Source organism: Sturnus vulgaris, chromosome 8 (assembly GCF_052056855.1).
Source record: "Sturnus vulgaris isolate bStuVul1 chromosome 8, bStuVul1.hap1, whole genome shotgun sequence".
Lineage (NCBI taxonomy): Eukaryota > Metazoa > Chordata > Aves > Passeriformes > Sturnidae > Sturnus > Sturnus vulgaris.
The window spans coordinates 2660398-2684813 of record NC_142250.1 but is presented as its reverse complement, the minus strand read 5'-3'; the positions used below and the strand labels follow the sequence as shown (position 1 = coordinate 2684813).

General features: G+C 47.7%; 2 protein-coding genes and 1 long non-coding RNA gene across 3 annotated transcripts; all 3 read right to left on the bottom strand.

Annotated features, from left to right (window-relative positions):
* Positions 1-10795: 10795 nt before the first annotated feature.
* On the bottom strand, positions 10796-18345 carry LOC148222913 (uncharacterized). The gene is made up of 6 exons (XM_088168632.1): positions 18235-18345; positions 17831-18071; positions 13683-13923; positions 13028-13437; positions 12753-12848; positions 10796-12651 (listed from the first exon to the last, which is right to left on the bottom strand). Exons 1-6 carry the CDS (start codon positions 18343-18345, stop codon positions 12551-12553), a joined length of 1200 nt encoding a protein of 399 aa, XP_088024758.1. The 3' UTR covers positions 10796-12550.
* A 183-nt stretch (positions 18346-18528) lies between these two features.
* Positions 18529-18830, bottom strand: LOC148222912 (uncharacterized). The gene is made up of 2 exons (XR_015804963.1): positions 18713-18830; positions 18529-18656 (listed from the first exon to the last, which is right to left on the bottom strand). It is a non-coding gene; the product is annotated as an uncharacterized LOC148222912 (long non-coding RNA).
* A 454-nt stretch (positions 18831-19284) lies between these two features.
* Positions 19285-22278, bottom strand: LOC148222911 (uncharacterized). The gene is made up of 5 exons (XM_088168544.1): positions 21731-22278; positions 21248-21343; positions 20968-21146; positions 20686-20786; positions 19285-20595 (listed from the first exon to the last, which is right to left on the bottom strand). Exons 1-3 carry the CDS (start codon positions 22131-22133, stop codon positions 21085-21087), a joined length of 561 nt encoding a protein of 186 aa, XP_088024670.1. The 5' UTR covers positions 22134-22278; the 3' UTR covers positions 19285-20595; positions 20686-20786; positions 20968-21084.
* Positions 22279-24416: the final 2138 nt, after the last annotated feature.

Below are 24416 nucleotides of genomic sequence, written 5' to 3'. Positions count from 1 at the left end.
AACTGTTAATGATGAGGTTAGAGTATAATCATAAATAAAGTACTGGTGGTGGGCAGTGGCGTAAGAGGGAGATTAAGGGGGAGGACACTATAGTCCTAGGGTAAGCAACCATGTAGGATCTATGATGTAAAATGTTATCTACAAGGTGAATGTATCTATATTATTTAGAAGAATGTGTACTTCTGCAGGTAAACCATTTGTAAAAAAGGGTATAAAAACCCTCTGAAAAAGGGAACCAGTGGGATTCTGACTTTGGACGTGAGTCCGCAGGTCCCCGGGCCCCGAATAATGCACCGCATAAACTGACACTCTGTTAGTTTGTGTTTTAATTTGGGGTATCGCGCAACAGTTTTCTGGCGACTGTGGCAGGACTCCGGAGGCAGCAGGGGCAGTTCGCGAGCTGATCTACTCCCCGCCGGCACCAGGTGTTTTCTGGGGAGACATCAACCCGTGCCCGACCCCGCTCCTGACGGACGACTGTGTGAGGTAAGCCCGAAAAGGTGCTTTATTCTTTGATTAAAAGACGTCTTAGAGGTTGTGGAAAGGGAAGCCTAGGCGCTGGTCGTCAGACGCAACAGTGATTGCGCAGATCCAGCACTTGCCACTCGCAGTGACGAGAAAGGCAAGAACTGTGGTAAAGGGTGTGTGAGTGTGGAAATAATAATAAAGTGTGTGAGTGTGAGTGTTATGATGCCTTTTAAAACCTTTAAAGTTTTGGCTAGTTCGGGGATGGAAATTCCGAATGATTCACCCTTGGGCTGTTTGTTGCAACATTGGAAGGTGGGGAATTTTGGTCAAGAACTGAGTAAAAAGAAATTGATTGATTTTTGTAATCATGTGTGGCCTCAATACGAACCTGAGGGTATGCAATGGCCCCGAAATGGTGATCTAAATCCTGATATTATAACTCCTCTTATGCACTTCTTACAAAATAATGAGAAATGGGAAGAAATTCCGTATCTTGATTTGTTTTATTATTTGAAAAATAAGCCAGAATTGCAGGAGGAGTGTGGCATTATGGTCTTAAAAACAGCAACAGATGGTTGTGCAGGCTGCAAAGGGTGGCAAAAAGAGAAGGAGTATTCTGTTAAATTTTCAGACCCTGAGGAAGATGTTTCTCTGTTGGTAGCACCTAATGCCCCTCCCCTGGAGGAGAGTGAATCGAGTGAGTCGGACGAAGAGGTGAATGGGGAAGAAAAGGGAAGGGATTTAGAGAAAGGAAAAGTCGTTGATAAGCCGCGTACTCCTCTATGTGAAAGGACCCGTAGTGGGCAGGAGAAGAAGGGAAAAAGGGGTGCACAATTGATGGCTCCGTTGTGGGAAGCGGTTGGACCCCACGGGGAGCGAGTAATAGTGAAAGTTCCTTTTTCTCCTAATGACTTGTTAATTTGGAAGCAGTCTGCCGGGGCTTATCGGGAGGATCCTGAACGGGCGGCAAGGGTAGTGAAAATGGTGATTAAAACACAGAATCCAGACTGGAATGATTTACAGGTCTTATTGGATACAATAATGGACTCTACTGAGAAAGAGATGGTGTTTAAAGCCATGATGGAAAAGGCACGAGAAATGATTAGGTTGCAAATAGCGGACGGTACATTAAATGATTTAGTGCCGCGGGAGGATCCAGAGTGGAATGTTAATTCAACAGGGGGTTACCGTAGACTTAAGGCTTATCAAGAATTGTTGGTAGAAGGAATACGGAGCGGGATACCTAAGACGTTAAACTGGTCCAAGTTGTATTCAGTAAGGCAGGAGAAAAATGAGTCCCCGTCAGCTTTCTTAGAAAGGCTTAAGGAAACTGCTCGAAAATATACCAGTTTAGAAATTGAAGGGGAATCAGGGAAATTGCAGCTAGCTTTAATTTTTATGGGACAATCCCAAGAGGATATTCGGGAAAAATTGCAGAAATTAGAAGGGGAAGATACACGGAATTTAGATACATTTTTAGAAGTTGCGTGGAAGGTGTATAATAATAGGGAAAAAGAGACTGCTAAGAAACAACAAGCTAGTATGTTGGCAGTACTACAGCAGATAACGGGGAATGGTATGCGGGGAGGTGGCCGAGGGCACGGACGGGGACGAGGAATGGTTAGGGGAGGAATTTCGATGGGTGGAAGGGGATTCCCAAACCAATTACAAATGGGGCAAGGAAAAATGAGACTGGAATTGGATCAGTGTGCCTTGTGCAAGAACAGAGGACACTGGAAAAACGAATGTCCACTTAATCAAGGTATGGGATTCGGGCTGAATAGCGGGGAAGGATTGATAAATAATTCAAGTGCAGTTCAGGGAGGGCCACAGGGTGCCGCCCAAGCCTTTATGATGGGAAGCTACCAGACTCAAAGCTGACTAGATCGGGATCTGAAGGTAGTTTTAGAAGTAGACGGGGAACCATTGGAATTTAGAGTAGATACGGGGGCTACGTATTCTGCAATTAACACCAAATTAGAACCTCTAAGTGATTCTACCATTCAGGTGGTAGGGGTTACAGGACAGGTTGAAGAAAGGGCATTTTTACGTCCGTTGGATATGAAGTTTGGGGGGAAAGAATTTGATCATCAATTTTTATACATGCCAAATAGCCCGGAATCATTAATGGGGAGGGATTTGTTATCAATGTTAGAGGCAAAAATAATTTTTGAAAAAGGAAGAGTAAAATTAGAAATTCCAGAAGATAATATAGCCAAATTATTTACAGTGAAAGAAGTAGAGGCAACAGAAATCCCCACAGAAATAGAACAGGCTGTGGTACCATGGGTATGGGAAACAGGGATTCCTGGAAAATCAAAAGCAGCACAACCGGTAGTTGTGGAATTGAAGGAAGGAGCACAACCCGTACGGATAAGGCAGTATCCTCTGAAACTAGAGGCTCGGAAAGGAGTAGCACCCTTAATAGATCAGTTTGTTAGTTTAGGGGTATTACAGGAATGTGAATCAGAATTCAATACCCCCATATTTCCGGTAAAGAAGTCCAATGATAAGTAGTACAGGTTAGTTCAAGATCTGAGGGCAATCAATAGTATAACAAAGGATATTCATCCAGTAGTAGCAAATCCATATACATTGCTAACAGCTGTTTCGGAGAAATTTAAATGGTTCACAGTAATTGACTTGAAAGATGCATTCTTCTGTATCCCTTTGGCATTTGAAAGTAGGAAAATTTTTGCTTTCGAATGGGAAAACCCTGCTACAGGACGGAAAAGACAGCTCACCTGGACACGTTTACCACAAGGATTCAAGAATTCTCCAACCATCTTTGGAAACCAACTAGCCCGGGAACTGGAAGAATGGAAACTAACCCAGGTAAAGGAGTCACCTTTCTCATTTACTCTTCTACAGTACGTAGATGATATTTTTCTAGCCTCAACAGAAGAAGACATCTGTCGAAGACTCAGCATTGAACTCCTCAACATGCTCGGACAAGCTGGATACCGAGTGTCAAAAGAAAAGGCCCAGCTGGTAAGAACACAAGTCATTTATTTGGGATGCGAGATATCACAAGGAGTTCAGAAATTAGGGGTGAACCAGATTCAGGCAATATGTGCTATACCGACACCTTGAAATCCACAAGAGTTAAGGTCCTTTTTAGGAATGGCAGGGTGGTGTAGGTTGTGGATTCCAGAATTTGGACTAAAAGCAAAACCTCTGTATGAGGCAGTCAAAAATCCTGAATTTAAATGGAATAAAATACAAGAAAAGGCATTTCAGAACTTGAAGCAAGCTCTAAAAGAGGCACCTGCATTAGGGTTGCCAGATCTCACAAAACCCTTTCAACTATATGTAAATGAGAGGCAAAGACTGGGGATTGGGGTGTTGACACAAAAATTGGAAACATGGAAGCGCCCGGTGGGATACCTCTCGAAACAACTGGATTCAGTAAGCGCTGGATGGCCTGGCTGCCTTAGAGCTGTTGCTGCAACAGTGCTTCTGATACAAGAAGCTAGAAAACTAACTATGGGGCAGAAAATGGAAGTGTTTGTCCCACATATGGTAATAGCAGTTTTGGAACAAAAAGGGGGGCATTGGCTCTCCTCCAGCCGTATGCTGCAATACCAGGCAATCCTTAGGGAACATGATGATGTTGAAATGAAGGTAACTAACCATCTCAATCCAGCCGAATTTCTTAGAGCCACCCAAGAAGGCAACCTGGTACACGACTGTGTGGAGACCATCGAACAGGTATACGCTACCCGCAAGGATCTAAAGGATGAGCCCTTAGACGAACCCGAATGGGAGCTGTATACCGATGGATCTAGTTTCGTGGAAAATGGAACCAGGTACGCCGGGTATGCAGTGGTAACTCTAAGACAGGTTATAGAAGCCAGAGCCCTGGCTCCCGGAACATCAGCACAAAAAGCTGAAATCCAAGCCCTCATCCGAGCCTTGGAATTGAGTCAAGGGAAAAGAGTAAATATTTGGACTGATTCTAAATATGCATTTGGGGTAATACATGTACATGGGGCATTATGGAAGGAGAGAGGACTATGAAATTCACAGGGTTTGTCAATTAAACACCGAGAACAAATTGTGCAACTACTGGAAGCAGTACATAAGCCCCAGGCGGTGGCAGTAATGCATGTAAAAGGACACCAGCAGGGAGAAGAAAGAGCATTCCAGGGAAATCGTCTGGCTGACAGAGCAGCCAGACAGGCTGCTCGCGAGGTATGGACCCAAATGGCGTTGCTACCAGCACGTACCAACCCTGCAGGAGCTTTTATGGACAAAGTACCAGTATACCTACCAGAAGACGAAAAATTAGCATGGCTAGTACAAGCTAAGAAGAATGCGGTCGGATGGTATGTAACTGCCGTAGGACAAGTGATATTGCCAACAAAAATAATGAAAATGATATTAGAAACTGAACATAACAAATGCCATTGGGGAGCAGAAGCTTTAGTGCAATTTCTAAAACGAGAAATAATCTCCAATCAGATGTTAACAATGGCCAAAAAGATCAATGCAATGTGTCCAGTTTGTATTAAGAACAACCCAGTGACATGTAGGCAAGTGCAAAGGGGAAAATTGCAAATAGGCCCACAACCAGGAGATTATTGGCAGATAGATTTTTCAGAATTACCAAAGGCACAGGGGTATAAGTATGTTTTAGTCTATGTATGTACCTTCTCAGGCTGGCCAGAGGCATTCCCATGTAGAAGAAACCAAGCAAAAGAAGTGATTAAAACTTTACTTTGAGAGATCATCCCTAGGTTTGGAATCCCACTAGGGATGTCCTCAGATAGGGGACCTCATTTTGTGGCAGGAATAGTGCAAGAAGTGGCTAAGGTACTTAGGATAACATGGAATCTCCATACACCTTGGAGACCTCAGTCTAGTGGACAAGTAGAAAAGATGAATCAAATACTAAAAGGCCAAATTAAGAAAATCTGCCAAGAAGCAAAGATACAATGGCCTCAAGCATTACCTTTAGCTCTGTTAAGGGTCAGGATCAAACCTAGAGACAAGGTAGGAGTAAGTCCGTATGAAATTTTATACGGCAAACCCTATCATGCTGCAACTTACAAAGGGGACCCTAATGTGGTGGGAGATCAGGTACTGTTAAATTACATTTTGTCTCTTAATAAGACTCTTACAGCACTACGGGGGGCGTTGCAGTGGAATCGACCTTTGCCTCTGCAGAATCCCGTCCACGATATACAGCCTGGAGACCAAGTCTACATAAAGAACTGGAATGTGGAACCGCTAAAAGAAACATGGGATGGTCCCCAACAAGTGATTATGACTACATACACAGCCGTAAAGGTCCAGGGGATCGACAACTGGATACACTACACCCGAATCAAGAAAGTCCCGTCACGATGGGAAGTCCAACCTTTAACCAACACAAAACTGGTGTTCAGGGCAAGGCCTTGATTGCGATGTTAATGTTGAGCATTGCTCGCATCGGAGATGCCTTTGTTAAAGTTACTGTTCCTGAACCAACTGTGATTGTACCACAAGGGGCAAAAGTAAATCTAACCTGTTTGTTTTCTGATGACCAGGGAGCTGGATTCGATGAAGTAAAGGCAAAATGGAAATTGATCACTACAAATAAGGTATTTTCAGAAGGGATTGTGACAATTTGGGATATGAAACAACAGAAAGGTAATACTACCCTAATGATCTCACACCTGCAAAAAGCTCAGGTTGGTCAATTTTCATGCATAGTATGGATCAAGGAAAGCTTCGATTATGGGAACTTAGATGTAAAAATTTTGGCGGAGGGTTTTAAGACAAAAGGGCATTCTTATCCAATACAAGTAACACCCACAAGTATGAGAATTGACATGTGGGATGGTCCTTCATTGAGAATCAATTGCACTCTCAAATTAGGGAATCTTTGCAGGATGAGAGAAACTAGAACGGTCCAACAAGCAAAAGAAACGGAAAATGTGCAACAGGAATTGGGGCAAGAGAATTTGGTAGTGGGATTAGTTAGGGATTTTGGGAAGATGCAAAATGTAACAGCGATAACAGCGTGTTTGCCCTTGCCAAAGGCAGCAGGTGACCCTATACCGTGGGGAATCATCCCATTAGGAGAAATGCCCCCAAAAATGGCAAATGGAACGAGGAAATGCAACAAAGAGCTACGAAATCGCACTAGAATAGTAGAAGAGGTTCATACCTATGGAAGACGGTGGTCAACCCCGGGGCAAAGATCGGAATGTTTAAAATTACCAAATTCTGTATTCACTAAAATAGGTCGATACAAAAATGTTGGGTGGTGCACATTTGAAGTAAATCAGAAAAGGAGAAAACCTGTAGTAGATTATTATTATGAAATAGTGTGTCAAGAAGGAAAAGAAGAGTGGGAACAATGGAAAACAATTTGGGGTCCTAGCCTACTGGAACCCTATAGTTATATCGGATCAATACACTAGTGTATCGAATGGATTAGGTCAAGAAAACAGGAACATCCAGGGGTCCTCGGAGCTGAAACAGTGCACCACAACAAACTAGCCCAAACATCAGGTTGGAACTGTAGTAAAGTCATAACCTGTGATACCCCAGAATCCCAAATTGGATTAGTACCCGTCCGGGTGTTGTTAAAATGGGGATGTGAATGTCAGAGATACAACCATACAATAACAGGAGAATTAAAAGGAGCTCGGAAAGATTGTCAATCAACCACAGTACGAAGCCCCGGAAATTCAGTCTGGGTAATGGGACATGGCCAATGGACTACACATTTACCGATAGGTGGTCCGATTACTCAAATAACATTAGGGATACCAACCTTATGTCCATTTTGGAAACAGTCCAAATTAACCAAGGAAGACCAAGAGAAAAGGACGAAAAGGGGATTAAGCCCTGAGACAGTCGAAGCAGTAAATCTGGAGAATGAATGGCACGAGCCAGGGGGAAGTGTAAAATTCGGTTGGATGCTTGAATCTTTATTTGCACCTGTATCTACATATAGGAACCGGGAAATGTTATATAAATTGCTAGGGCAGACGGAAAGATTGGCGGCAGTGACAAAAAAGGGATTTAGAGATCTTAATCTACAATTACAAGCTACAACCAGGATGACAATCCAGAATAGAATGGCATTAGATCTGCTCTTATTAAAGGAACACGGAGTTTGTGGATATTTACAAGGAAGGGATGATCACTGTTGTGTACATATCCCAAATGTCACGAAGGAAGTAGAAAAGGATATAGGTCAATTGGAACGAATTGAATCAAAAATACGTAAAGTACAAAAGGATGCAGAACATAATTAGGTTGGAGCTTTATTCAGTTCTTTGGGAATCCAGGTCTCTGGTTGGTTATCCTCAATTATTCAATATGGAATAATGATTGTAATAATCATTGTAGTAATCGTGATTATGTATAGATGTCTTTTAGGAATAATTGCTAAAGAAGGAACACACACACGGCAAATCATGAAGGCCCTGACTCGAAAAGAAGTGATTCAACCAACTTCCTGAAACAACCCTCCTCCATCATATCTAGAGACTATCACTTAGAAGAATTGAGCATCCTTGCAGAAGACTCTGAAGAATGCTCAAAAGGGGGGAGTTGTTACCGTATGGACTAGAAATCCTGAATATTAGAATATAAAGTGTATAAACCATAATAGTAGTAGTAATGCTAAGGCTTGGAGACTGAAGTTCCCAGAGTAGGCCCTGGGAAACTAACTTAGGAATGTGCTGTGCTGAAAAAACAATGTTCAAAAGATTTAGCAGAGCATGCAGAACTGTTAGTGATAAGGTTAGAGTATAATCATAAATAAAGTACTGGTGGTGGGCAGTGGCGTAAGAGAGAGATTAAGGGGGAGAGCACTATAGTCCTAGGATAAGCAACCATGTAAGATTTATGGCGTAAAATGCTATCTACAAGGTGAATGTATCTATATTATTTAGAAGAATGTGTACTTCTGCACATAAACCATTTCTAAAAAGGGTATAAAAACCCTCTAGAAAAGGGAACCGGTGGGATCCTGACTTTGGACGCGAGTCCGCAGGTCCCCGGGCCCCAAATAAAGCACCGCATAAACAGATAATCTGTTAGTTTGTGTTTTACTTGGGGTTTCCGGCAGCAGGCGGATCCCTCTCCGGGATCTACGAGCGGCCGGGACGGCTGCGTGGGGGTCGGTGCCTCTCCGGGGGCCCCGCGGAGCCCAGCGGGGAGCAGTGATCTGCCCGCTCGTCCCCCGCCTTCCCCAAACCAAGGAGGGAGCGGCGGCGGCGACCGCTGCTCTCCTCCAGCCGCGCTCCGTGCCCGGGTCCCCTGCGCAGCGCCGGCTCCCCGCTCAGGTCACTGTGACATCTGTGTCCCCCTCGCCCACTGAGGCCGAGTTTTTTCGGGTGACATGTTCGATCAGCTCATGGCCGTGATCACAGAACAAGTTATGCAAGCTGTAAATAAGAAACTAGAAATTTTAACAGCCACTCAACTTGTGGTTACTGCGCTGAAAAGAGAGAGAAAAGACAGCAACACACACGGATCTCTTTGGGGAAAAAAGGCCAATTTTATTGTACGGACAGCCCGTATTTAAAGTGTGTTACGTGCAGCTAGGACAGGACAGCAGTTCATTGGACAATTGGGAAAACGTGGCTGCGAGGGGCGCTCCATGGCCGGAAAGTGGCGCAGAAAGCCTCTCCTCGCAGGCACACGCGTGCCACATCGACATCCCCTTTCAAGAAGCTGTTCCCGTGTGTTCCTGTAAGAATCCAGGCCCAGGTGTGTGTGGGATTTGGAGGGGCTCTCTTGGGGGTGTGTGGCGGTGATGTGTGGGATTTGGGTGGGGGGCCTGAGGTGTGTGTGGGTGTCTCTGGGATTCCCGTTTTTCCCCTCATATTTCCTATCGTTTTTCCACTCATGTTTCACACCCTTTTCTCCTCACCTTTCTAGTGCTTCTCTACTTCTTCAACTCCACCTTTTCACCATTATGCCATCTCCATTTTTTCACGCTTCCCCGCCTTTTTTCCCCCATTTTTCTGTGCTTTTTTCTCCCAGCGCTTTTTTCACTCCTATTTTCTTCTCCCTTTTTTGCTGCCTTTCCCCTCCTTCTTTCTCCAATTTTTTCCACTGCCTTTTTTTTGCCACCCTTTTTTGCTCCCCTTTTTGCCACCCTTTTCTCCCTACCTTTTTTTTATTTTCTGCCCTTTTCCCTTGTTTCTTTCTACTTTTTTGCCACCTGTTTTTTCCCAGTCCTTTTCTTGACCCTCAATGGAAATCCCTCAAATGATGGAATTATTCGGGGTTTCTACCAACTTAAACCCTAAAAAAGAAGGCACAAAAGAGATTCCCAGTCAACCTAAACTTACCGATGATGAAAACTGAGGGTTTACTCTCATTTAAAACTGATAAAATCGTATCATACAGGGTGTTCCCTGTTCTATTTAAAATAGAACATCGAGGTTCTCAATCACTTGATATCGCTGGAAAAATGGCCAAGGCAGGTTTCTTTCAATTGATACCCTTAATATTGCAGGGTATTGAATGGGAATTGCCCCAGTTTGAACACCGACAATAAGGGAAAATTAACCAGTTAACTTCAGAATATACTTCAATAGAAATCTCTTGAAAGGGAGCACACCACACTTGTCTTCCCTAATTAATTCCATCAGCCTTCCTTCTCTACAAATACTCTCAAAATCAAAAGCAGAGATGCCTCGTCTGTTACTTCAAAGGAGTTGTCTTGGTTTGAAAGACAGGTGTCTGCTAAGAAAGCCAGGAGCCTCTCTTGAAACGGAAAATGTAAACTCCCTCCCTCCAAATTATTATAATTTTGAAATTTAGGGGATCTCAGGCAAAGGTATGCGAATAGGAATAAGAGTTCTTTACTAGGAAAAATTAAAACAGAAATACACCAGGTGCCCGGTGCCAGCAAAACCGCTCTGTTCCTCTCCTCCTCACCCTGGGCAGGAACAGAACACATCAGGAAAGGCTCGAGGTGTCAGGATTTTTGTGGGTTTGAATCCTCAAAAGAGCTCAGCAGTTGTTAGTTGCTATAAAGTTGTTTATTGTAAAGGCACAGCAGTCCCAAAAGGCAAAGAGGCCCAAGTGTTCCAGTCCGTGCTAAAAGCTTTCAGCACAGAGTCCCAAATAGCAGCACAGTCCCGATCAGGAGCAGAAGCAGCTCTGCCGTGCAAGGCCCCGGGAGGGCCGAAGTTGCAGCCGCAGCTCCTGTCTTCTTCTGGGCAATGATGATGGCAGGGAGGAGAAAGAAGAGGGACAGAGAGTCTCTCCCCAGTGCACGGATTCTTATTGTCCTGGTTTAGGACAAATTTGGGAGGAAACCTCTGAATGAGGTCCCTCTAGGAAAAAAGGAAAAGAAATTGGAGAGAAGTGGAAAAAAAAGAAAACTGTTTATTCAACAGGCAACACACCTCCCAGCACAAAAATTAACAATATCAAACAGCAAAACCTCTCGCCGTTCCGAGGAGATGGCAGATTTAGAAGAGTTCTCTCCCTGGGCTGCCCGGCTCACTCAGTCTGCTCTCAGTCCCTCCTGTGCTGGGGAATGTCACAGCCCAGGCCAGGCCTGGTGGGCCACAGGTGTCAGCTCCCGGTGCTCTTCTGGGTTTTCAGTCCAGAGCAGGTTCGAACAGTTCCAGGAAAACAGAAAAAGGGAAAGAGAAACAATCCAGGGGGCTTCTCTGCCTCAGCTAGCCAGAAAACTAACCAAGAGCAAAGGAGAGCTCTCTCTCCCTGTCCACCACAGACAACACAGTCCGAGAGCAGGAATGCGGGGGGGCCAGTGCAGTCTCTGATAACAAACTCTGCACTTCTTCTTCCCCCCTCTTCACTCCTCGAACCAGTCTTAAAGTTGCAGAATTTAATATCCAACACCAATAGAACAGACGCTTTGGGGATATAGGCATCATACTGTCACCCCAAGACAACAAATTGCCCAGTGAGCTAAAAACAGCAATCTGAAGCACTTCTTCTAGAACTATTAGAATTCCACTTTATTTATACAAGAGATTATATATAATCTGCACATATAAGCTAACTGTCCTATCTGAAAATTTAAGCATTATTCTTACTATATATTTTTAATGTCTAAAACTATGTTTTTTGAGCTCACACTGAGACTTCCTTTTGAAACGTGTTTTTGAGCTCTCACTTAAAATTGTTTTTCATACTAAATTCGAAGGCTTTTACTTCTTAAGGCACTTAAAATATATTCCTACATACTTAAACTTACTTGCTTACTTGAAACTTAAGCTATTATCACTATTTCATATATGAGTGGCTTAATATACTTTAATGCATCCAAAGGTTTTCATTCAATCCCTACATTCTGATCTCTCTCTCTGAAGAATTCAGAGGCCTTTGTTCCACACACACCAACACAGAGGGATGGGGGTTACAGACACATCGTGTCACAGCTTCTCCCTCAGGGAGTCAAATCCTTCTCCTGCTCCAGCCTGGGATTCCTCCCACAGCAGAGCAGTCAGATCCTTGGCAACAAACGTACAGATAGACAGACAGACAGACAGACAGACCGTTCTTCACAGTCAGGTGGCAGATTGCACAAGTGGGATTCCTCCTCAGCACGTGTCAGCTCTTCTATCTCTCCAAGGACACTCCAAAGTCTCACCTTCAGGCCATTTGGTGATCATTTCCAAGAGCCCATGGCGATTTGGATTTCCCATTCCAGCTTGTTGTGCAATGAGGGTAATCCCCTCACTCCAGCTAGCATGGATGACAGGATGGATTGCAGAGACTTCTCCCTGGAACTGCCAGCCCAGCGCTGGCAGAGGGGATGAACAGGCACTGAGGTGACCCTGAGAGCAAGTGCAAGGCACAGGGTGCAGCTGAGAAAGGACAGCCCTGTGCCGGGCTAAGAGGGGAAGCTGGGACTGCCCAGCGGGGAGAAGGTCCTTTCTCCACCCCCTGTTACAGGGCACCTAGGGCCTTGCTGCACAGATAGGGCTGCGGATTGGAGCACATCACACTCCTGAATTTATCGTCAGCCAGGTACACACACTCGGAATTCCCAAGGAGAGGAACCCTGCAGGGAGGAGCAGAGACAGCGCTGGATGCCAGGGGAACACGTTGTGCCCCTGTCCCCCATGCCATGCTGGGGGCACCGCTCTTAATTCTGCTCCCAGCTTCTGGAATCCCATGAGAAGTAGTAGCACACTCCATTGTATCCAACCCAGCCACGGGGACAGCCAAGAACCAACGACTGTGGTGCTGCAGGGGAAGAGGAGAAGGTGTGAGGATTGCCCTGTGCAGGGAGAAGGGACCCCGCTCTGCCCCGAGGGGCTGGGCCCAGGCTGCTGCCCCTCCCTTACCTGACTGCACAGCCAAGGCCACCGACAACGCCAGCACCAGCACCAGGAGCACAATCAGCGCCGAGGTGAGCACGGGATGGCAGCTGAACCACTCGCCTGCAGCAGGAAAGAGCTGCTGGCTGCCACAACCACAGCCCGCCCTCCAAGCTGCTCCCCCAATGCCCGGCGAGCACAGGAGGGACCTCTCAGCCTGTTTGCTCCTCCCTCCCTCCCTCCCTCAGCTGGCAGCCAGAGAGCCAAGAGCCCGGACACGGGCAGGGACACCCTGCACTCACCCGGCAATCTCCTGAGGATGCGTTTGTGTACATGGCCGATTGCTGATGTGCCCTGGGGATCTAGGGGCTCCCTCACACTGCCATCCCTGCTGCAGATGCCATTCTGAACATCTTCACTCACTGCGCACTCAGAAGTGGCGCCCCCCTGCTTATGACAAGTGGCTTCCTGTGGCCCTGGCAAGTGTGTCAGCCCGGCTCCTGGTCCCTCCTGGAGATGCAGGAGCTCCTTCACAGGCCCATGAATGGAGCAGAATTCACTCTGCTCCAGCTCACAGCCGGAATCTCTCTCCTCGGAAAAAACATCCCCTTCCTTTTGACATATCGGGAGTGGTAAAAAAGCCTTTCGGAGATCCACCTCGGGAACAGCTGTACACCCACGGGATGTTCCATTGAAAGGGCTGGTCCCGGCCCTGCGGGACACCGAGGCTCAGGAAGGGAACCGGGAGGAGCCATCGCTGCTGCGGCACCGGCTCGTCCCCAGGGATCGGCGGCAAGGACGAGACCGCGGGCAGCCGCTCCCTCCGCCGTCTCAGGGCACGGGGCACACGGGGGAAGCCGGCCCAAGGAACTCGCCAGAACCGCCCCGTTCCCCTCAGCGCGGCCCCTCCGGCCGCAGCGAGCCCCAGGCTGGGGCACAGCCGAGCGCGGCTCGTACCTGTGCTGGAGCCGCTCCGAGCTCCGGGGCCGCCCCTCGACATCGCAGTTTCGGTCCGGAAATGGAATAGGCGGAGTTTTCGCTGCCGCTGCCTTTTTCAAGCCGAGCTGGGTGGCGGGGCGCGTTTTGGGCCCTTTCGTAACATTCAGCGTGCTTGGCAGGAGGGGAGGGGGAGCTCGGAGTGTGGGAAGGGCGATGTTCCGGCCGCAGAAAAACACGTGGAAATAATGTGTACATGTCGCTTAAGGTGGAATTATAAGAATTATAAAATGCAAATCTTTTGATATAGAGATGAGGAATGTGAAGTTTGCATGTTGTTAACTCCTGTTAAAATCCGTTCCTTTAAACTATAAGATGCCGGTTTTTTATTGTAGAGATAAGACGGGAGCAATTAGTTCAGCTCTTTTCTACTTTCTTTTTACTTGTTTTTGCTTTAATGTCATCTATGGATAAATGCCTAAGAAAAGATTATCTCAATTTCTTAAGAGAGTTAATACTTCTATATTAATGTCCTGGTTTAGGACAACTTTGAAAGAAAACTTCCAAAGAGCCCCCCCAAGGAAACAAGCTTGAGCGGCCTCTCCCCCTGCTGGATCGGAAAGAAATTTCCTCGGAGAGAAGTGGGAAGAAACCTGATGATTCAACACTGCCCAGCATAAAAAACCCCCAAACAGTACCGAACAGCAAAACCTCTCGGTGCTCGGAAGAGATGACAAATTCAGAAAATCTCTCTCGCGCGGGTGGTAGCTCAGCTCAGTCTGTTCTCAGTCCCTCTGGCGCAGTCCAGAGCACGTTCGAATAACTCCAGGAAAAAAAAGGAAAAAAGTGTCCGTGGAAGTGCTGTGCTTCAGTTAGTCAAAAACTAACTAAAAGCAAAGGAGAGCTCTCTCGCACTGTGCACCACGGTGACACAGTCCAGAGTGTTAGAAGTACACGACATCTTGTTGGCTTTTTGCAAATATTGAGATAAATCCTATATGTATAATATTGAAATAGCTTTACTATACGAATATAGTTTTTTTTTCTTTTCTTCTTTCTCTTCTAATAGCAAAAGTTAGACATAAGTTTTTTGAGACAGTATGCTTAAACTACCCGCTTAGTTAAAATAACAGCCCGTGAACGTGTGATGGGAACCCTGCAGCTGACACAGCAATTATCAACACTCACCGGCTGCAAAAGGCCGAGACCACCACCCAAATTAAAAGGTGATAAGAAGAAAATTAAAACCACAAGCCAAGAAACACGCATGCTCTAAAAAGGCGGACCCAAGCAGTGGCCATGCTAAACGGCTCCCAGAAAAAGTTTGACTATGCAAGCAAGACTATAAAGATGCAATGGATTGATGTATTGTAAAACGTATTTAAAGGGGCATTTCCGAAGCAGCCGTGTGCTCTTGGCAGCATGCCAAGCACCCGGCCGTTTTAACCACTTGCTTTATTTTTGTCACCTATTGTCTTTTTATTAAACCTTTTAAATTTTACCGGGACAGTGAAGCGTGTTTTTCACAAGAGGACAAAGGGATGAAACTCTGATCTCTATGTTTTGAAAACAACTCCCACAGACATTCCACTGCTTCTTCTTCGCCCCCTTCACTCTCAAATCCAGCCATAAAAGTACAAACCGTATTTCAGGGCTAAACAGACAAATGGGGATACAGTTTAACATCCCAAAGTCACCCCAGGACAGCACTCTAAGCTTCAGTCTCGCCTTGCATTACTGTAGAAAAAGCACGGCTCCCAGCTGGCTCTGCAGCACGTAAAGCCTTTCTCACAGCGTTCCTGACATCTCCTGAGGCAGCTCTGGGCAGCACAGCCTGAGCCTGGCGCTTGTCATACGGTGAATCCCCAGCTAAATGAGCAATTGTGAGCTGAGCACTGGGACTGCCAGCACAACTTTCACCTCGTCTGTTCAGGTGCTTTCTCCTCTCCAAATCCCACAAGAGATATTGAGAATTGGTTAAAATCAGGGAAGGCACATTATGACAATCTGTGGGAGTGAGATCATAGGAATTAAAAATACTTTATATCGTATTATCAAAATAAGGAGAAGCCAGGAGATTCTCCTTTATAGCTCGTCTGAATTCCTTGATGTCATGATGAGAGAGGGCCTCCTATTGTGGATTCCGATCACAATAGGCACGCAGGGATCTGTGACAATGCAGTTCCTCGGGGAAGCAGACACGCAGGGATAGGTGACAATGCGGTTCCTCGGGGAAGCAGACACGCAGGGATAGGTGACAATGCAGCTCCTCGGGGAAGCAGACACGGAGGGTTCGGGGGGACCGGCCGGGGCCGAGCAGGGGGGACAGAGCCGGGGAAAGCATTCTGAGACTCGGGAGAACAAAGGAGTTTGGAACAGGCTGAGGAAGGATTGGAGAGGCGGGGGAGGCCAGAGCTGAGACGGGGAGAACAGAGGGGTCCCCAGGGGGTCCCGAACTGCCCACCTGGGGTACAGACAGAGGGCTAAGGGGAGGGAGACCCGGCACGGAGCATGGGGAGACCGAATTGTGGTGGTTTGTAAAGATTTCCTGAAATTTTCACCTGCCGACACCTGGGCAGTCTCCCTTGTATCTGACAAGGAGCAATCAGTGTCCGATTTTTAAGACTGACACACTGTTATACCGAGAAGAATTTTATGCATCTTTGGGAAACACACATGTGAAAACAAAATTCCCCGGAAAAGCTCTCTTTCCTTTCCAGCCTCTCCAAATAGAACGGGCCTGGCTGGGCCGGGGCAGGGGGGCCGGGGAGGCTGAGCCGAGCTTTCCTCATGGATGGAATGCGGCCAAGGAACTCAGCACGGCTCTGTGGATGACTTCTTACAATCCTAGCCCAGCGTGGCCTTAAAATCATAAATCATAAAATAAAAAATAACTGACTCATATAATAACTCCCAGCCTCGCCCTGGAAGAGATCACAGAACCATTCACTGCCAAACCAAAGTATTCATTCTTTCAATGCCCAGAAGAAAACTTTTCAGATTCTTTTTTTCTCTCTCCTAAGTAAAAAAAGAAAACTAACATAATGATATGTACAAAAAGAGTATAAAAACACGAAGGTCAAATTAAAAAAATAACAAGTCCCAAATAATGAAAGTAGGAAAGTCAGAAACTGAAATTTCTCTTTTTTTATGCTATAGAAAAAAAAAAGCCTTGTTTCCCTATAGCACATTAAAATATTATGGAGTGAATATAACTGTTCTAACTGTAAATATAAGCAAAAGCATTCGGGTTAAAGTAAGCAGATATTAAAATTGCTATAATCCACTAAGTTTAAATAGTAAGAAAACCCCTACTGTTCCCCAGGGAAGAAGAAGAAAAAACAATCCTCTATTCTCAAAAACAGAGTAATCTTTTGTTTAAATTGTTATGATCCTCCCTTCTCCCACACTTTTTTTGCTTCTTAACAACAACATACAGAAACGCTTCAGTCAGTTACCAACTTAAATAATTTTTTCAGTTTACTTTAGAGAGAAATTTTCTCTTTGTTTGACTATAGAGTTTTTTTCACAAGAAGAAAATACAGTTTTCTTGTGACTTCACTTTCTACGAATCCCTCCTATCTTAACGGTTCTCCTAAACTGTGTTTATGGGCCATGTTAAACTCATGGGCAATTTACTTGTAAGAATGAACTGTTCACAAGCAAAAGTCCTCTTCATCTCTCTTTTTTTCTCTTCATACTTCATCCCCAGGACAGAGATCCCCTTTCTCCTTCGGGGTAAAGGATTTTCAACACACATGCTTTTGCTCAACAAATCTATTAAGTCGAACACTCCAACCCCTCATGTTTTTTTCTGCGGTTTATAGGACTTTTTAGTGTAGTACAGTCCATCTCTATAGCTTACAAAAGGATTTTTAGCCTAAATTTACGGCATCTCCTTATTCTCCTTCCATCTGGAACTTGGCTCTTGCTTTACCGCTTTGGTGTATTTCCTTTGTTCTTTTTCCTCTCACTCAAGAGAGGACTGAAGGTCTGCAAGTCTTATCTGAGCGTTGGGAGGGTTAAAATCTCCCAGGGAGGATGCAGCGGGCTGTGGAGCTGTGGGCACATGTGCCACTTTGGAGCTGTGGCAGGATCTCAGGACACTGGAGCCGCAGCAGGAAGCTGGGTGAGGACTGGCTTCTGCCTTCTGCCTCCCTCCACCTTGCCCAGCAGGCGTGTGGAAGGGCTTTGCTGGAACAGGGCTCCGCTGTCTCCCCTCCAGCCAGGCCGCTTGGGCGGCTGGGCAGCCCCGGCCACCTCACGGCTGCTCCGAGCCGGCGGCAGGGCCGGGATGTGCCGAGCTGCCGGGGACAGAGGCAGGGCCGGGATCTTAGCAAGGGCCTCTCCTCCCCCTGGCCATCTCTCACCATCCGTCAGTACCGGCGGGCTCGGGATGGCTCGTTTGATCTCGGAGTGCAAAAGACACAGCGGGGACTACAGTCAGTTTACTCACAGCAGTGCACTTTTATTGAATGCTAACAACACAATTATGCAATAGAGGGGAGAGAGAGACACCGGAAACAAAGTCAAGAGAGAGAGAGAAAGAGGGGGTGGGGGAATAGCTACCAACAGATTCCACGGCATCCTCGTGGTCCTCTGCTCCCGTGTCTTCCTTCCGTGGGGAGATCTCAAACCTTTCTCCAGTCACTTTTTTACAGTCCTTTTCCAAAGCGAGTGGCATCTGGCCAAAAGGTGGGGAGATTTATGGACTACTGTGAGGAGAGAGCCCTGTTGCTAAGAGAAGCAGGTACACAGAACTCGTGAGCAGTTTACGATGACACCACAGCAAGCACCTGCATGATTACTTGGCAAGCATCGACCAGAACTCCTGTTCAAAACCAACCGGTCCTGAACTCCTGTCCAAAACTGAACAGTCCAGAATTCCTGTCCAAACTGACCAGGCCAGAAACTCCTGTCCAAACTGACCAGGCCAGAACTCCTGTTCAAAACCAACCTGGCCTGAACTCCTGTTCAAACTGACCAGGCCAGAAACTCCTGTCCAAACTGACCAGGCCAGAAACTCCTGTTCAAACTGACCAGGCCAGAACTCTTGTCAAAACTGACCAGGCCAGAAACTCCTGTCTGAAGCGAGTGAGGGGTCCTTGGGCTCTCAGTCTCTGTCCTTGTGACAGTCGTGAGGCAAATGAGGGAAATCTGGACCGTCTCTTACACCATCGCAGCCCCTGGTTGGAAACAGGGTCCGGTCTGGGCCGCACGGGAAGGGGCCCGGGCTGGTTTTACCGTGTGAGAAAGAAACGAAAAGAGAAACAAATGAGAGCTTTCCCAGTGTTTATTTGCAGTGAGGAGAAAGAAAAGAGAGAGAGAGAGAGAGATTCTCTCACCAGTGCACAGATTCTTATTTACAAATTACCCAGTGAGCTAAAAACAGCAATCTGCAGCATTTCTTCTAAAACTATTAGAATTCCATTTTGTAAATACAAAAGTTTAAGTATAATCTGCATCTATGCCCTACCTGTTCGATGTGAAAAATGTAAGCAATATTCTTACTATATTTTTATTACAATAACAAATAGTCTAAATAATAAAATTATTATAATGTAATTGTAGTTGTGCTTTAGGGATTTAACCCTCTGGAGCGGCGAAAATAAAGACACACAGCTACATGGTCATCCCTCAGGATAGGAAGGAGACAACTTTATTCTGACACACCTTGCTTAACTAGAGTGACTCGCTACTTCAGGGACAGAATACAGCTGAATGGTCCAGAGAAAGTGACACCTCTTTCACAGGCCTCCTCATGTATCCAGCAGGCGTTTATCTTTGTTATTAATTCTTATGTTTACATTAGAGACTAGCTTCGGGAAAGAACCCTGGCTAAGGCTGAGAAAATTGGACTGGAAAAAATATCAGAGGAGGTTCTTCTGGGCCTAAGGCGACATATAATTAATATAATTATTAATCAGATATTGATATAACATTATAATAATAATAATCGAAAATAGCAAAAAAAACCTTATGTTTTTGGAGCCCTCACTGAGACATCTTTTTGCGACTTGTTTTTTAGCGCTCACTAAAACTTGTTTTTCACAATAAATTCTAAGGTTTTATTTCTTAAGGAAATTAAAATATATATGTACTTATTTCAACGTACCTAATGACTTAAAACTTCAGCTTACAGCTCTATTTCATGTATGAGTGGCTTAATATATTCTAATCCATCCAAAGGTTTTAATTCAATCTCTGCACTCTGATCTCTCAGAATACTTGAGAGAGGCCTCTGTTTCACACACTCCAACACAGAGGGATGGGGGTTACAGACACATCGTATCACTGCTTCTCCCTCAGGGAGACAAATCCTTGTCCTGCTCCAACCTGGGATTCCTCCCACAGCAGAGCAGTCAGATCCTTGGCAACATACACACAGATGACAGATAGACAGACAGGCAGAGATAGATTTCTTCGAACTGAAATGCCTGATGCCAAAAGAGGGATTCCTCCTCAGCACATGTCAGCTGTTCTTCTTCTTCTTCTTCCAAGTACACTCCAAGAGTCTCACCTCCAGGCCAGATGGTGATGATTTCCAAGAGCCCAGGGACATTTGGATTTCCCATTCCAGCTTGTTGTGAAATGAGAAAGATCCCCTCACTCCAGCTAGCATGGCTGGCAGGATGGATTGCAGAGACTTTTCCTTGGAACAGCCAGCACAGCGCTGGCAGTGGGGATGAACAGGCACTGAGGTGACCCTGAGAGCAAGTGCAAGGCACAGGGTGCAGCTGAGAAAGGACAGCCCTGAGCCGGGCTAAGAGGGGAAGCTGGGACTGCCCAGCGGGGAGAAGGTCCTTTCTCCACCCCCTGTTACAGGGGAGCTCGGGCCTTGCTGCACAGATACGGCTGCGGATTGGAGCACATCACACTCCTGAATTTATCGTCAGCCAGGCAAAAACACTCCGAATTGCCAAGGAGAGGAACCCTGAAGGGAGGAGCAGAGACAGCGCTGGATGCCAGGGGAACACGTTGTGCCCCTGTCCCCCCATGCCCTGCCCTGCTCCCCGGCACTCACGAGGAGCTGAAGCTGCTGCCGTCCTCCCACTGCAGCTGCTCGCCCCGTCTGCGCAGCCCGAGCCAGTAATCGCCGTTCCCGCGGAGGCGGAAGAACAAATCCTGCCAAGGAGAGAGCAGTGGGAGCTGCCCCGGCCCCTCGGGGGGACACGGCCCCGGGGCTCCTTCCCTGCAAGGCCCCGGCACAGGGCTGCAGCCCCAGCCCCACCAGCACCCAGCCCGGACCACGAGCACCCCCAGGCTCCCCTCAGACACCCCACAGCGCCCGCAGCCCCTCACTCACCATTTCCTCATCCTTCAGAATGGCCAGCGAGGCCCCGAGCTCGGAGCACCGCTCTTGACTCTGCTCCCAGCTTCTGGAATCCCTTGACAAGTAGTAGCACACTCCATTGTATCCAGCCTAGCCTGGGGGACAGCTCAGAACCGATGGCGGAGTCGCAGGTGGAACTGGAAGCTGTGGTGCTGCAGGGCAAGAAGAGAAGGTGTGAGGATTGCCCTGTGCAGGGAGCAGGGACCCCGCTCTGCCCCGACGGGCTGGGCCCAGGCTGCTGCCCCTCCCTTACCTGACTGCACAGCCAAGGCCACCGACAACGCCAGCACCAGCACCAGGAGCACAATCAGCGCCGAGGTGAGCACGGGATGGCAGCTGAACCACTCGCCTGCAGCAGGAAAGAGCTGCTGGCTGCCACAACCACAGCCCGCCCTCCAAGCTGCTCCCCCAATACCCGGCGAGCACAGGAGGGACCTCGCAGCCTGTTTGCTCCTCCCTTCCTCCCTCAGCTGGCAGCCAGAGAGCCAAGAGCCTGGACACGGGCAGGGACACAGCTGTGGGGACAGCCAGGGACATCGCGCTGGGGACAGGCTGCAGCAGGAGAGCTGCACACGCTTGGGGGCAGCTGCGGCTGCCGCTTCCAGCCACTGCTGGCGCCGAGCGGAGCACGAGGCCTCTTCCACACATCGGGAAACAGCCACACACCTGCCAGCCCTGGCCTTGACAGATGACACTCTCCCCTCCCTAGAGACCACAGTCGTGGCCCTGCACTCACCCGGCAATCTTCTGAGGATGTTTCTGTGTACATGGCCGGGTGCTGATGTGCCCTGGGGATCCAGGGGCTCCCTCACACTGCCATCCCTGGTGCAGATTCCATTCTGAACATCTTCACGCACTGCACGCTCACAGGTGGCGCCCCCCTGCTCATAACAAGTGGCTTCTTGTGGCCTTGGCAAATGTGTCAGCCCGGCTGCAGGTCCCTCCTGGAGATGCAGCAGCTCCTTCACAGGCCCATGAATGGAGCAGAATTCACTCTGCTCCAGCTCACAACCGGCATCTCTATCCTCTGGAGAAACAGCTCCTTGCTCCCGACACATCAGGAGTGCTAAAAAAGCCTTTCGGAGATCCGCCTCGGGAACAGCTGTACACCCAGGCGGATGACCCATTGAAAGGGACATGATGACAGGTCACGGCTGGTCCTGGCCCTGCGTCACACCGAGGCTCACGAAGGCGCTGCCAGCTCAGTCCCGCGCTGTCCCCGCTGCCCGGACCTGCGGAGACAAGCGCAGCCTGCTGAGCGCTCCAGGTCCATCCAGCCGCTCCAGCAGGATGCGGCGCTTTCTGCCTCCACTCGGCGCCTGCAGTGCTTTGGGCTCTGAGGCTCGTTCAAGTTCATCCCGTGCCACCCCTGAGCCGGGCAGGGACACCTCCCGCCTGAGCAGCGGCGCCGAGCCCGGGGCGCCACGGCCGGAAACTCTGCCGGGCACGGAGCAGCCACCTCCGAGCTACCGAGAGACACCGGCATGAGCCATCGCTGCTGCGGCACCGGCTCGTCCCCAGGGATCGGCGACAAGGACGAGACCGCGGGCAGCCGCTCCCTCCGCCGTCTCAGGGCACGGGGCACACGGGGGAAGCCGGCCCAAGGAACTCGCCAGAACCGCCCCGTTCCCCTCAGCGCGGCCCCTCCGACCGCAGCGAGCCCCGGGCTGGGGCACAGCCGAGCGCGGCTCGTACCTGTGCTGGAGCCGCTCCGAGCTCCGGGGATCGCCTCCTGCCCGGAGCAGCCCGGAGGCACCGGGAGCGAGAAGCGCTCCGGCCCTGCCGGCGGAATCAGCGCGCACGCTGCACAGCGCCGGCATCAAAAGTGGCGCTGGGTCGGCTTCGGTATTTTTGAGCAATCAGCGAGGCGGATCGCGCGGGAAGTGCGGGGCGATGTCGCTGCAAACAAAACTTTCCCCGTGTGACTCAGACTGCCCACGAGCCGATTTCCATGCCCACATTTCGAGACATTTCGCCGTCCCGGCTGCAGCCAGGCGTGGGAGAAGAGCCAGACGCAGCGCAACGCTGCTGGGAGTTCGGCCGTGCTCGGAGTCTGTCCGGCTTTGTCCCTTAAGTTGACTAAAAAGGAGCGCTTTCCCTCAATTCAAACCCATAGAACAGCACCATAAATGTATTCTCCATCAATTTAAACAGGAAATTTATGGAAAACCGTGATTTCCCGCCTGGCGAGACACCAAAAATCACGACAAAGGTGTGTTTTTCTTCGATAGAGTCCCTTGAAATCGTAGGTGAAGGGGGATTCTCCCCCGTTCAAACATAGTTGCCGAAAAGAAGTTTTTCTCCTTCATTTGAAATCCCTTTTCTTCTCGTAATCCCCATTTTGTGTGGGGGGAAGGGGCTATTGGAGATGGAGGTCCCTGAGCAGTGTCTGCGGGCACTTCTCCCTCCTCACTGCTCACACCTGGGGCTGCTGCACCTTGCCGAGTGCTGCGGAGTTTCCTCCCAGTTCCCCCGCACTATCCCTCTTCCTGGCAAGCACCGGCAGCTATGGGGAGAGCACTGGGAAGGAACTGGGAGCACTGCACCTTCCCAGTGCTCCTAATCCCCCTCCCAGTGCTCCTTCTTCTTCACTCCCGCTGCTTCCAATAGCCCTCCCACTTCCCTCCTAGCATTCCCAGTATCTCTTCCAGCGCTCCCGCCACTGGCAAAACACTGTGGGACGCTGTGGGAAATAGAAAAGGTATAGAACTCTCAGAAAGCTGTGTGAAAGCAAATTTCAAGATGGAGAAATGCAAGAATGCTGAAGATGCAAGGACAAGAAACAATAGGGCTGTGAGCTGTGTAGGGACAGGCCTCGGGAAAATATGTTAAGCAAGAGAGTAGAAATATGTAAGCTTAATAATGAAGGTTTATATATTCTTTTAAGCTATTAAGGTAAGCAGTTTTCAAGGCAAGATGCACGTGCAGATTTAATAATTGGCCTGAGCAATGCTATCCTTAAAATAGATTTTTTACTAATTTATTAGAAAGAGGAGATTTTTTTTTCGTTTTTTATTTTATGGGGATTTTTTTACAAGAACGAATTTTCTTATGGCTTTGATGTCACCGTGGTTAGCTGCTTGGAGAATGGAAATCTGATCACTATGCAAAAACCTTCTTGTCAGATTAACAGTGTTTTCTGTAATTATTATTGAGGACTATATAACTTATGAGGCACACTCTAAGAATTATTAACAGTTTACACAAGAGCTTAGTCTATTTTTGAGAATAGAGGGTTTTTTTTTCTTCTTCTTCTTCTTCTTCTTCTTCTTCTTCTTCTTCTTCTTCTTCTTCTTCTTCTTCTTCTTCTTCTTCTTCTTCTTCCCTGGGGAACAGTAGGGGTTTTCAGTTTATGACTTTCCTCCTTTCCTTATTTGAGACTTGACTTTTGTTCTTTTTTTTTTTTTTTTACCTTGTTGTTT